The sequence below is a fragment of the Oncorhynchus keta genome, chromosome 4 (genome assembly GCF_023373465.1).
Source record: "Oncorhynchus keta strain PuntledgeMale-10-30-2019 chromosome 4, Oket_V2, whole genome shotgun sequence".
In the NCBI taxonomy this organism is placed as follows: Eukaryota; Metazoa; Chordata; class Actinopteri; order Salmoniformes; family Salmonidae; genus Oncorhynchus; species Oncorhynchus keta.
The window spans coordinates 47,860,638-47,873,603 of NC_068424.1; the positions used below are offsets into that span (position 1 = coordinate 47,860,638).

Genomic DNA, 12,966 nt, shown 5'->3' on the forward strand with positions numbered 1-12,966 from the left:
TTGGTCGTTTTTTCATTCCGAGGGATTGACCTCTCGGCAGGAGGAGCTTTTACATGTTGTCTGTCTTTTTCTGTTCATCTGCCTCATCCTCTTCTTCCTCCTCCTCTTCTCTCCATCTGTTTCTGTACGTTTGTGCTCAGTTCAACCCCCCAGTCCCTCTTCTACACTCTTAGAAAAAAGGATTGGTTCCAGGTAGAACCCTTTTGGGTTCCATGTAGAACCCTCTGTGGAAAGGGTTCTGCACGAAAGCCAAAATGGCTATACCTGGAACCAAAAAAGGTTATTCAAAGGGTTGTCCTATGGGGACAGCCAAAGAACCATTTTAGGTTCTAGAGTGTTTCTAAGAGTGTACAGTCAGAATTGATCCTTGACGTTGGTGTAAAAAAACCTTTGTGGTTCCTGGTGGTGACTATCGTGGAAACAGAACGTTTGCTGGATGTTTCAAGTTTTATTATAGTTTTTCACAGTTAAAATCACCAATTCACATATTTTTGTAAATTCTCGTTAATGATGGTGGTAATATGGATGGTGATGATAATGACCGTTATTGGTATACGTATAACAGTGACATGTCACAGTTGGACTTGGGTTCCACTAGGCTGTCTGTCACAGCTTGGTGACATTTACTCCTTACGTTTCTGTTGATTGTGGACACTGCTGGGGTTCTCGGCGGTGTCGTGTGCCACTTTGCAATGAAACACGATTAATAAAGCAAAAACAAAGTCCAACAATCAAGCAAAAAAATAATATGCTGCATGATGAACAAAAATGATGTGTTTATATACATTTACTGGCTGCCTTTCTAATCATAAACAGGCTGTAAAAAGGCTTCTGGAGCTCTGCCTCTACACAGCACTAGTTACCATAGACAACAACAACAAGCTCCTTTTGTTTGTGTTTACAAGACACAAAAAAGCATGTTTAACAGTGTTCGGGTTTTTACGGTGTACATTTGAAATGAAGCCGAAAAAAGAAAAAAAAAAATCAGTTAAAAATTAAAAAGAAACTGAACCAGAGGAATTGGGATTGTTTTATCAGCGTTGTTATCTAGACCTTTAAGGGGCTGATCCGTTTGTTTCGTATCAATATGTCCCAGAGCCAATCATCTGTAATGATGATGCTGTCCATGACAATGTGAGAGAGATTATTGCACTCTTCTCTCCAGCAATTGCATTTATATATTTTTGGAAACATCACTTGTGTTTGATTCTGAGTCCCGCTGCCCTGGCATTGATTCACATCTCTTTTTTTTGTTCACATATTTTCAAGAAGAGAAAGTCAAATGAACAATTATAAATATGTTAATATGTCCCCCCCCCCCTGAATAAAGATTTCAACAAAATTGCATTCTATGGGTTAGGGTTAGGCTGTGGTGTGTCTGTTAAACGGCTGTCACTGCAGCCAAATCAATTCTAATATGACCACTATTCAAATCGCTTTTCATTCATGTATAGTGCTTAAAGTATTAACTGCTGTCTGTGTACTTTGTAGATCCAACAGTCTTCATATGGCTCAATAGATTTGAAATACATCACTAAGGATTACCTGATATCACTAAAACAAATCTCTGTGCTGTAGCCTGGGGAACCACCTAGTGTTAATACACTGTCATTACATACACTAATGAAGCAGAATCAGCACTGTGTGTGTGTGTGTGTGTGTGACCTATTCTGCTGGACAAGCTGTCCATAGCCCTGGAGAGTGTAAAGATCCAGACTAAATGACAAGATCATGCTCATTAAGGTATACGGACTCTGTGTGAGGGAAAGAGAGAGGGAGTGAGAGATTGCAATAACCTTTCAGGAAGCAGAGATTTCCATGATTGGTTTATTAGTCACAGTAGCGTAGAGGGTTACAGTGGTGACGTCACAACCTACAAACAGTGACGTCATCATTAGAGGCCTGCAGACTGGAACTGTGGGATCAGAACAGGTCCAAGCCCCTGCACAGCAGGGAGAAGGAGGGAGGTAGAGGGGGGCGAGGGACAACAGGGCAGACGAGTTAAAGAGGAGCAAAGGTCAAGTTGGATACAAGTGCACTTTGATACATGTGAACTAACGGTGTGTGGCGTCACAACAAGGAAGGTATGAAAAGGACACACAATGATTAAAAGCATAATATTTAAAAGGAGACAACAGGAACAGTTTAAGTCCATTTGTTTCTCCGACGTGATGAAAATGACGTTCGAAGATAAAAATAAATGTAAAAACGATTCAATAACTGTAGAATACAAGTAACTAAATAGTTCAACTGAAATAAGGCCTCAAATTGTAAAAAGAACAAAAGTAATGGGGGAAAAAAAACCTGTTTGGGCTTCTTGTGGTCAATTTACAGTCTACTAATTATTTATAACTACGCTCCGACCCCCCCAACCATCCACTCAAGGAATCGTCCCGCAGCTGAATGTAAATGGAGACCCCTTATCTACAGTATGCGAGGGTGCAAACAGTAGACCTATATGGTTGAATAGCATGCAAAATGTTAATAAACTTAGTGATCACATTGTTGGTTGGTATTATCCCACACTTCTCTGAAATGTTGACGGACTAAAAATACTCGTCTATGAATTAGGAGTTTGAGGCCGTGTGTGTATTTGTGTGTGTGTGTGTGTTTGCATGTATGAAAGTGGCAAGTCTGTGTAAACTGTCTCCCATCCTTTGTAATTAAGTGGTTTAGTTTAGATTCTCCATTATATTATCCCTCGCACACTTTGGCTCAGCAGTTATGAAAAACACACACACACACACACTTATGCCTTGTTTAGCAATACACACAATACTGCTATGTGTCTAGGCTGGCTTTACTACAGTAGGGTGTAAAGAACACACAGCCACAGCACTACAAGCAGCTCAATCCCAGTACTGGAACTACAGTAAAGTGGAAAACATCATGCAGAATCATAGATTTGGGCTCTATTTAATACGCAACGCTGAATCATTACGGATTTCGCAATAGAATTTTAGAGGTCATGTCCGATTGAGCCGACATATGCAGCGTTTACCGTGAATGCAGTCTCCCCTACAGCGGGACATTGCCTTTCATTTCAATCACGCCGGAAAGCTGAACTGCCGCGATGCAGATTGAATAGAGCCCTTACTGTAGATAGACAGAACGCATGTCTTACTGACAAAACTATTGTGTGTACATTCAGTTCTCCTAGTGTACTTGCTTCCTCCCCATAGTGTACACTCAGCCACTCCCAACAGTGGACGACATAAGGAATTACTTACAATCCGTAGTGAAATCACTTCTCCTAGTGTACACTTATTCACTTCTCTACATTGATCCATTGCTCTTCCACCACACTCATCCACCACTGCCCCTCACCAGTGTTTCAGCGTCCTGCGACAGCTGTGCAGTGAGGAAGGGGCTAAAGAAGAAGTCGAACCCAAACTGCAGAGCCCCCTGGGCCGAGCGCCTCCAGTCATGTTCTATCTTATACTGCCTGCCGCTGGGCACGCGGGCATCTGCACACGTCAGACAGTGAATGGCCTTCAGCTCAAACACAGGCCACTTAGAGCCCAGGCGTCCCTCCAGAACCGTACTGAACTCTACCAGGCTCCCAGCGCTCAGGTGCAACAACATGGGGCCAAACTCATTACTGGCCCTCAGGACGATGTCCTTGGTGGCGTCTTCGTCCTCTATAATGGTCCCGTTCTTACTCTTCCTCTCCAGGGGCATGCCCAAGGTCACCTCGAACTTGTAGCGGTCGAAGCGCTTCACGTGGCACTCGTGCTTCGCCAGCTTTTTCAGTTTGCATAAGGGGTCTTCTGGAGGGGGCTGGGGTGCAGGTAGGGGCTGGGGAGGGGCAGTGGGAGTGGAGGGGTCGGTGGTGTTGTCACAGAGTGGATAGGCCTCACCGTAGAGACATCTCATCCAGTCCCCTACAAACACAGGGAGTAGGCCAATGACGGACTGGACTCCGTTCTCGATGTTGGTGACGCGGACATATTTGAAGCGTCCTGTCCAGGTGACCCGGTGGCCCTCCAGGTGAGAACACAGGATCTGGGTTTGGGCCATATTGTATTCCTTCCAGGCTTTCGGCCCACACAGGTTACTGTACTCCGGCCACGTGAGGGTGGAGTTATACACCTGTTCAAGACACTTGGTTAAACTTAAATTTGTATGTTTATTATACAGTTCATGTATTGAACACTTATCGTACATTTAGGGAATCCCTTATTTAGTTACATTTCAATACTGTAAATAGTACTCTGCTGACTGCAATTTGAGCTTGTTCTGTCATTCGGTTATTTTCTATTAGGTTCCTACCTGTATTTTGTGTTAATTAGCGCTTTTGGCATAATGTAGCATAACTAGTTAGTGTGATTACCTTCATGCCCTCGGAGCGGTAGACGTACATCCAGCAGAACAGCACCACAGCACTCAACCACACCAGGATGAGCTTGACTATGCTGCTCCGCGACAGAGACCTCGCCACCACCAGCGGGTTCAGGCTGAACCGCGTCCACAACCGCAACACCACCGGGACCGCGCACACGGTCAGAGTCACCAGCATCTTGGTGATCTCCAGAGCCATGAACCACTGGAGGACCTGGAAGAGCAACATGGCCGCCAAGCCCAAGGTGAGAACAGGCAGGGCGAACAGGAAGAGGAGGTAGCCCACACAGGTCCGAATCAGACCGATGGTGGAGGAGGAGTGGAGCAGGGCCAGGCACAACTCACACCAGACGAAGCAGACCATGTAGGGTACGAGGCAGAGGTAGGTGCCCCTGAAGCCCCTCAGCTGGGCCATGCGGAACAGCAGGTAGAACAGGTGCCCGTAGAGAAGACAGGGCACGCCCACGTTCAGCGCCACCATCTCCCCTAGCGGCACAGTCACAAACGTTGTGCCTAACACCCGCAGGAGCCAGGCGCTCTCCGGTAACAGTTGTGTCAGGGCACAGACCCCCGATAACACCTCTGTGAGCAGGGCACGGCGGGCGAAGAGCTCAGCGGAGGCATGGAGGCTGAGGAAGGAGGTGACGGTGAAGAACAGAGCCACGGTGGCCAGTTCGGAGCAGGGGATCCAGGCCTTGTCAGCCACGGGGAAGGAGAAGACCACGAAGACCACCGACAGCAGGAAGTAGAGGTAGGGCTCCAGGTGGGTCCAGACAAAGTTAGTCTCAGCTTGCTCCAGGTCCAGTCCCGGCTCGAAGCGAGACAGCAGGTCTGTCAGTGCCCGGAAGTTCTCCCACGCCTTGGAGTTCTGGAAGAACACCAACAGCTCACATACTGAACAGACATTATTCTATAGCTAACTGTCATGGAATAACTAACATAGTAACTGTAGTTACATAGTACTAACCATTTCCATTCAGTTTTCCAAGAAAATACCAAATGTTAGGTGGTGAGCACTCCCTAAATGAGTGTTCTTGCTAGTTTATTACAGGATAATGTAATGACATAGGTTATCCTCTTTCAGTTCCTCTGTGAAGTGTGTGAAGTGACTCCTACCTGGAAGACGCGCAGTGTGCAGATGACCATGGAGAAGAAGGAGAGGTAGAAGACGAGTAGGGGGATGAGGAAGATGAAGAAGTCGATGGTGAGGTTGCTGATGATGAAGAAGAAGATGAGGGCATTGACGTGGTGAGTGGGGATGAGGGCGCTGAGCCACTGCATGCCCGCCCGGGATGCCCAGTCTATCAGGTGCTCCTTGATCTCCAACAGGGCGTGTAAGGGAAACTTCAACACCTAGGGAAGTAGAGGAGGGGCAGGGTGCGAGAGAGATTACACATTATTCCAATGCACACTCAGTGGACAGTTTATTAGGTACACCACCCGGTTCGCTCCTACAGATAGTGAGTCAGATGGCCGTGGCTTGCTATATAAAGGCAGGCAACGAGGAACTCAGTTACTGTTCGATTGAACGTTAGAATGGGCAAAGAGAGCGGTACGAGCGTCGGTGCCAGGCGCGCCAGTTCCAGTATCTCAGAAACGGCCGGCCTCTTAGGCGTTTCACTCACAACCGTGTCTAGGGTTTACAGAGAATGGTGCAACAAACAAAGAACATCCAGTCAGCGGGGGAAACAGCTCGTTGATGAGAGGGATCGAAGGAGAATGGTAAGTATCGCGCAAGCTAACAGGCGGTCCACAAACAGGCAGATAACGTGATCCTCATCACAGATGGGCTATTGCAACAGACGACCACACTGGGCTCCACTCCAATCAGCTAAGAACAAGAACAATCGGCTCAAGTGGGCACGCAATCGCCAACACTGGACAATTGCGGAGTGGAGAAACATTGAGTGGTCCAATGAATCCTGATTCCTGTTGCGTCATGCTGATGGCAGAGTCGGGATTTGGCATAAGCAGCGTGAGTCCATGGCCCCATCCTGCCTGGTGTCAACGGTACAGGCTGGTGGCGGTGGTGTAATGGTGTGGTGAATGTTTTCCTGGCACACGTTAGGTCCCTTGATACCGACACCTTGTATAATCCATGCCCTGAAGAATTCAGGCTGTTCTGGAGGCAAAGGGGGGTGCGAACCGGTACTAGATGGGTGTACCTAATAAACTGGCCATTGTGTATGGGTGTATGACTAAATGCAGTTGTAACATTAATGGTTTGGAAATATTTACTCAATGTTTGTCATGCCAATAAAGCAATTTGAATTTGAGAGAGCGAGAGAAAATCCATGCGCAAGATAACAAATATAAAATTGTGAATATGTGTGAAGATGTCATGAACACACGCATTCCCAGAGAGAGAAAATAAAGTTGAGACCTTCTGATGAAGGGGCAAGTCATCTGGATTCTTCACAACTTCGTCATCATCGTCATCGTCACCTCCGGCCCCAGCCATAGTGGGACTAGGTGGGATGCCCTGAGCGTACTTCTTAGTGATATCTACAAAGTCATCCAGACCCACGTCGTAGCAACTGACTGCAGAGACACAGAGAAAGAGGGAGGTAGTCTTAACTCACTGTTACAATCCCTTTTTTCATTTGATTCCATTTGACATAAACGTACACTGACCTTTGCTGGTGACGAGACTCTCCAGAACTCTCCTCTGTTTCTGCGTGGAGCTGGATATGGGGCTCTGGGAGGCAGCGTCACCTTGGGGTACAGGAATTACAGAGGAACAAACAGTTTAGAAACTAGCTAAATAACAACTAGGCCTCTCAGGTCTCGTCGGTGTTCATGAACACATAATACTACATTATTGTGTGACTGTTGTGTGGCCATATATGTAATGCATGACAGTGTGTGTGTGTGTGTGTGTGTGTGTGTGTGTGTGTGTGTGTGTGTGTGTGTGTGTGTGTGTGTGTGTGTGTGTGTGTGTGTGTGTACCTGGTTCTGTGTTGACATGTTCCACATTCTCCAGCAGCTCAGACACCGCCACCCTTCTCTTCTTCTCTGGGTTGAGCTTCCAATACATGACCAGGGCAGCCCTCCTCACTCCTCTCTCAAACCTTGTCTCCGTACACAGCTTCTTCACCTCCTCAAAGTTCTCCGACGTGATGCCTGATGACAAAACACAACCTTGACGCATCATACTGAACACCATGCACTGAGACAGACGATCCGTTCAACTGGTTCCACAATCCCAACGACAGTTGACTCCTGATAAGTGCATATCATTTAACGGCATACTCCATTTAACTGCACGCTGTACTTTTTCAGTCCCAATTTAAAGAAGATTCTATTGAATTGCTCTGGATTTCTCCATATATACACACACAGTTGAAGTCAGATGTTTACAGACACCTTAGCAAAATACATTTAAACTCAGTTTTTCACAATTCTTGACATTTAATCCCAGTAAAAATTCCCTGTTTTAGGTCAGTTAGGATCACCACTCTATTTTAAGAATGTGAAATGTCAGAGAATTATTTATATCAGCTTTTATTTCTTTCATCACATTCCCAGTGGGTCAGAAGTGTACATGCACTCAATTAGTATTTGCTAGCATTGCCTTTAAAATTGTTCAACTTGGGTCAAATGTTTATGGTAGCCTTCCACAAGCTTCCCACAATAAATTGGGTGAATTTTGGCCCATTCCTCCTAACAGAGCTGGTGTAACTGAGTCAGTTTTGTAGGCCTCCTTGCTCGTACACACTTTTTCAGTTCTGCCCACAAATTGTCTATGGGATTGGGGTCAGAGCTTTGTGATGGCCAATCCAACACCTTGAATGTGTTGTCCTTAAGCCATTTTTCCACAACTTTGGAAGTATGCTTTGGGTCATTGTCCATTTGGAAGACCCATTTGCAACCAACCTTTAACTTCCCGATTGTCTTGAGATGTTGTTTCAATTATATCCACCTAATTTTCCTCCCTCATGATGCCATCTCTTTTGTGAAGTGCACCAGTCCCTCCTGCAGCAAAGCACCCCCACAACATGATGCTGCCATCCCCGTGCTTCACAGTTGGGATGGTGCTCTTCGGCTTGCAAGCCTCCCCCTTTTCCCCCCGGTGGTCATTATGGCCAAACAGTTCTATTTTTGTTTCATCAGACCAGAGGACATTTCTCCAAAAAGCACAATCTTTGTCCCCATGTGCAGTTGCAAACCGTAGTCTGGCTTTTTTTATGGTGGTTTTGGAGCAGTGGCTTCTTCCTTGCTGAGCGGCCTTTCCGGTTATGTCGATATAGGACTCGATTTACTGTTTTTCCCAAACTGTTTAAAGGCACAGTCAACTTAGTGTATGTAAAATTCTGACCCACTGGAATTGTGAAACAGTGAATTATAAGTGAAATAATCTGTCTGTAAACAGATTTTGGAAAAATGACTTGTGTCATGCACAAAGTAGACGACTTAAACGACTTGCCAAAACTATAGTTTGTTAACAAGAAATGTGTGGAGTGGTTGAAAAACGAGTTTTAATGACTCCAACCTAAGTGGATGTAAACTTCCGACTTCAACTGTATATACTTCCTGTTTAGTGGATAAGGCCGCACCCACTCACCTTTCCTAGTTGATAGGCAGTGCTGTAGCATCTTCACGGCATCCTTACGACCCTGTTTGGTGGCCTCTACCAGCCAGCTCACTGCTGTACAGTTGTTCAGCTCCTCATCTCTCTCCTCGGCCAGGGCCAAGTAGTAACGGCCCACCTACACACAGATACAGCATATCATGTCAAATATGTGCTCATTCTTGTCAGACGCATGAAGACCCATTGTAGCTCATATATAGGACTCAGATCTTATTCAATTCTGAGTTCTAATATTTGATTCTATGGTAGGACTTTAAGTTTGCTATGGTGGTCAAACCAGGGTCGACCATGGGAGATGGCTAAGAGGGGTTAGTACTCACCCTAGACTGGGCTTTGGCGTCTCCAGACTTGGCGCTCTCCTCCAGCTCCTCCACACTCAGCTCCTCCTCTGGCTCCTCTACGTAGAGACAACAGTCATCTGATTGATGTATTCATTTCTTAGGAAGGTTACTGCCAAAGGGGATATTACATGGTGACCGGCAGCATTGATACACACAGAAACATGTGCCGCATAGCATTTGGGAACAAGCATACACCTAATGAACTGTAGTGTTATTCATTATGAACATCCTGTAGAAAGGTGGTAACCTCTCACAACAACTGTCCATGTTCACCCCCAAACAGAGGGACCACTTCAGCACACAGACCAACAGTCATTCTTTCTGACCCCCACCCACCGGTCCCTCTACCCATGAGGACCACTATCTGTAAATAAAGCTATAAGTGGTATACTGTATCTGTACATGTGTAATACCTATGTAATAACCCTCTCTGTCATTTGTGATTGGTCGAGCCCTTAGTATTACTGCGTAAGTGAGGTAGTGCGCTTCATGTCGTGGCTGGCAGAGGTGGTAAATCTGTGTCACTAAAGGAGCAGGGGGAACTGTCTGTATGTGCTATGCTGATGCTTTACGTATCCCGTTTCTGTCCTCGCATGCCAGTGATTCCTGCCAGCATGGTGGACATATCCCAGCCCTGTGCCTCAGCCCTAAAAAAAACAACAGTTTATTTAGCTCAGTCAACAGTGACTCCTTACCCCCATGAATCTACACACTCACACTCCAACAAACACATTGCATGCACACACATTTATACTGAATCTGCATACACATACATTCTTCATTTATGCTGCTGCTACTCTGTCTATCATATATCCTGATGCCTAGTCACCTTATCCCTGTACATATCTACCTCTATCACTCCAGTATCCCTGCACATTGTAAATACGGTATACCTAACTGAGGAACTCAATTTAACCTTGCGCAATACCCTAGATGCAGTCGCACCCATAAAAACTAAAAAACATTTGTCCCTCTAGTGGTGTGGGGGCTGTGCTTTGGCAAAGTAGGTGGGGTTATATCCTGCCCGTTTGGCCCTGTCCGGGGGTATCGTTGGACAGGGCCATAGTGTCTCCTGACCCCTCCCTTCTCAGCCTCCAGTATTTATGCTGCAGTAGGTTATATGTCGGGGGGTCTTATCCGGTGTCCTGCGTGAATGTAAGTATGTTCTCTCCTCTCTCCAATTCTCTCTCGGAGGAGGACCTGAGCCCTAGGACCATGTCTCAGGACTACCTGGCCTGATGACTCCTTGCTGTCCCCAGTCCACCTGGCCGTGCTGCTGCTCCGGTTTCAACTGTTCTGCCTGCGGCTATGGAACCCTGACCTGTACAGCACTTTCTGTACAGCACTTTGTGACATCAGCTGATGTAAGAAGGGCTTTATAAATACATTTGATTAATTTGATTATTGGAACGGACCCTGTAAAACGCTTCTTACTTTCTCGTATTCTTCTTACCTTTTATTTCTTGTGTGTTTTTTTTCTACCTCATGTTATTTGTAATATTACATTGATATTGGTAACTGCACTGTTGGGTTTAGAGCTTGCAAGAAAGTCATTTCACTGTACATGTGCGCGTGACATAAAAATGTGAAACTTGGTCTACTCTGCTTGGTAAATTCTGTACCTTATGTGTTGTATCAGAGGTACAGTACACCTGAATCAGCCATACCAAGCATTGAGAAAGGAATGAGCTTTCCATTCAGGCTTTTACAAGTAGTACCAGAATAGCTTGGAGAGAAGTAGATGGATACGAGGATAGGGGTAGGAGAGATGTTTTTCTGCCTTACACAGCAATCCTGGACTGACTACTTTACATGATCTGGTCAACGTCTGCTATTGTCATGGAGATTGCGGCACGTTCCACAGAGGGAGAGGCTCTGATTGGTGGGTAAGGGTGGGGCGGAGAGGATGAGGCAGGAAGTGAAATACAGAGTCACCATTAGAGCCGTGTGCCCTACCCCAAAAGCCTTAACATAATAGGCAAACAGACAAAGGAAAGGGGTTAGATTAGGGATGTGGTATGTTTTTTTATTGTTGTGTGAACTTTTGTGCGTGAAGGGGGATGTCCTTGATTGCACTTAGTTTTAGGGTTGGAGTGATTGTGTTGGGTTGTGTTACAAAGCCCTTAGCAGGGGTCCAGAGCTCTGTGGTCAATGTGTGTGTGTGTGTGTGTCTTTGACTGTACTCACCTGGCTCAGCTATTGAAGCCTGTCGTACAGGGGTAGTAGGGTGCATGCCCGGGGTAACTCCAGCAGCACCAGCCCCCCTCCTCTCATCCGGAGCCCTGCTGGCTGCATTGAGCTGGGATCGTCCCGCCTGGGAGACAGGTCTGACTGGCTGCCGCAGGGGGGAGGCAGGAGGGATGGAGAGGGAGGACGCCGGGGGAGAGAGAGGGGGGCCAGGACAAAAAGGTCTGGAAGGTGAGACCGGAGAGGTCGGGGGCGATTTAGGCAGGGGCACAGTGGGTCTAGTGCCCAGGGTAGATTTAAGGGTAGGTGGGGAAAGAGAGGAGGGTAGCGGGGAGGAAGGGGCAGGTTTCGGGGTGGTTGGGGTGTTGGCGGGTGATGGTTCCATGCCTGAAAAACAGAGGAAGATAAAACAATTTGCCGCTGTCAGGCTAAATTAGTTTTAACCTTTATAGAGAGCTTTTCAGAATCATTAAAAAAAAAAATCATGCCAGTACTCAATCATGGAAGCAATAGCCCGTGCATGAGGGTTGCACGAGCTGCGTGGAAGCACTTGTCTGTTCACACAGCTACAGCAGAGTATGGCCAGGGGGCAGAGAGAGTGAGGAGGACGCAACAGCTGCACGGCACAATCCTCTTCTGCTCCAATCACTCAACTGTCACTGCCAAAGGGAGCCCATAGCTTCCCTTCTGGACAAAGTGTTGGAAAAAGTGTCTCTCGACCAAACAACATGCCGCTGTGTCACTTTCAGTGCTTTTCTTGACCCCCCCCCGCCCCCAAATATGGTCCAAGTTCTTTTATCCCGAACTAACAAATGAAGAGCATAAACCAATTCGACTTTAGGCACCAAAATAAGAAGCTACTACCACTATTATGAACAGGGTGACAGGTTGGCATGCAAGAGATGGAGGCACCATCACGTGTTCTGCTGCAATGCAGGGGATTTCCCCAAGCCAATGACTTTGATTTGACCGGTGGAAAGTATAATAAGCAAATGGACTCAGTCAGGTGACTCATTGTTTTAGACTACATTTAAACATTTAAAAAAAAGTTCGTGACCAGTTTAAAATATAATGCGAAACACGCGCCTGTCGCTTTAAAAATGACGAGCTATTCTTTAATCAATGCTAAATTGTGATATGACAGTCAACTGGCAGTTCTTCCTACGGACATTACAGCATGTCCAAAACAAACATGTCAGCGTCATTCTCTCACCTTCGCAGTCAAAGACTCGATCTGTGTTTCATCTAGTCGACAAGAAGCTACTAGAAATGTCCCCGATGAAGTTGTTCAGGGTCTCCTCTCATTCATCCCTTTCACTTTTTACAGTTCCGTGCCACAAGCGCATCTGTGATCAAACTCCACTTATAGCGAGGAGAGAACTCTTCCAGCTGTCATAATAAACGCCCACTTTTTGTGTTATGATTGGACGTTTTTTTTGTGACGCCTTCATCTTCTCTTAATATTATTGGCTACTGATACAGGAAGTCGACATTTGCCTAGCTTTC

General features: G+C 46.2%; 1 protein-coding gene across 1 annotated transcript; it reads right to left on the bottom strand.

Moving 5' to 3' along the window:
• Positions 1 to 1,813: 1,813 nt before the first annotated feature.
• On the bottom strand, positions 1,814 to 12,838 carry LOC118384018 (wolframin-like). Its single transcript, XM_052507950.1, has 11 exons — positions 12,674 to 12,838; positions 11,461 to 11,847; positions 9,253 to 9,329; positions 8,906 to 9,050; positions 7,291 to 7,464; positions 6,976 to 7,056; positions 6,725 to 6,882; positions 5,458 to 5,694; positions 4,334 to 5,209; positions 3,328 to 4,092; positions 1,814 to 1,942 (listed from the first exon to the last, which is right to left on the bottom strand). Exons 2-11 carry the CDS (start codon positions 11,843 to 11,845, stop codon positions 1,895 to 1,897), a joined length of 2,946 nt encoding a protein of 981 aa, XP_052363910.1. The 5' UTR covers positions 11,846 to 11,847; positions 12,674 to 12,838; the 3' UTR covers positions 1,814 to 1,894.
• Positions 12,839 to 12,966: the final 128 nt, after the last annotated feature.

What these genes read in the sequence shown, in the direction of transcription:
- LOC118384018 (XM_052507950.1), bottom strand. Translation starts at nt 11,845, where the DNA reads ATGGAACCATCACCCGCCAACACCCCAACCACCCCGAAACCTGCCCCT. An exon ending in CTGCCTATCAACTAGGAAAG is followed by an intron (nt 7,465 to 8,905) that starts GTGAGTGGGTGC and finishes TTTTGTCATCAG; the next exon opens with GCATCACGTCGGAGAACTTT. An exon ending in ACATGTCAACACAGAACCAG is followed by an intron (nt 7,057 to 7,290) that starts GTACACACACAC and finishes CTGTACCCCAAG; the next exon opens with GTGACGCTGCCTCCCAGAGC.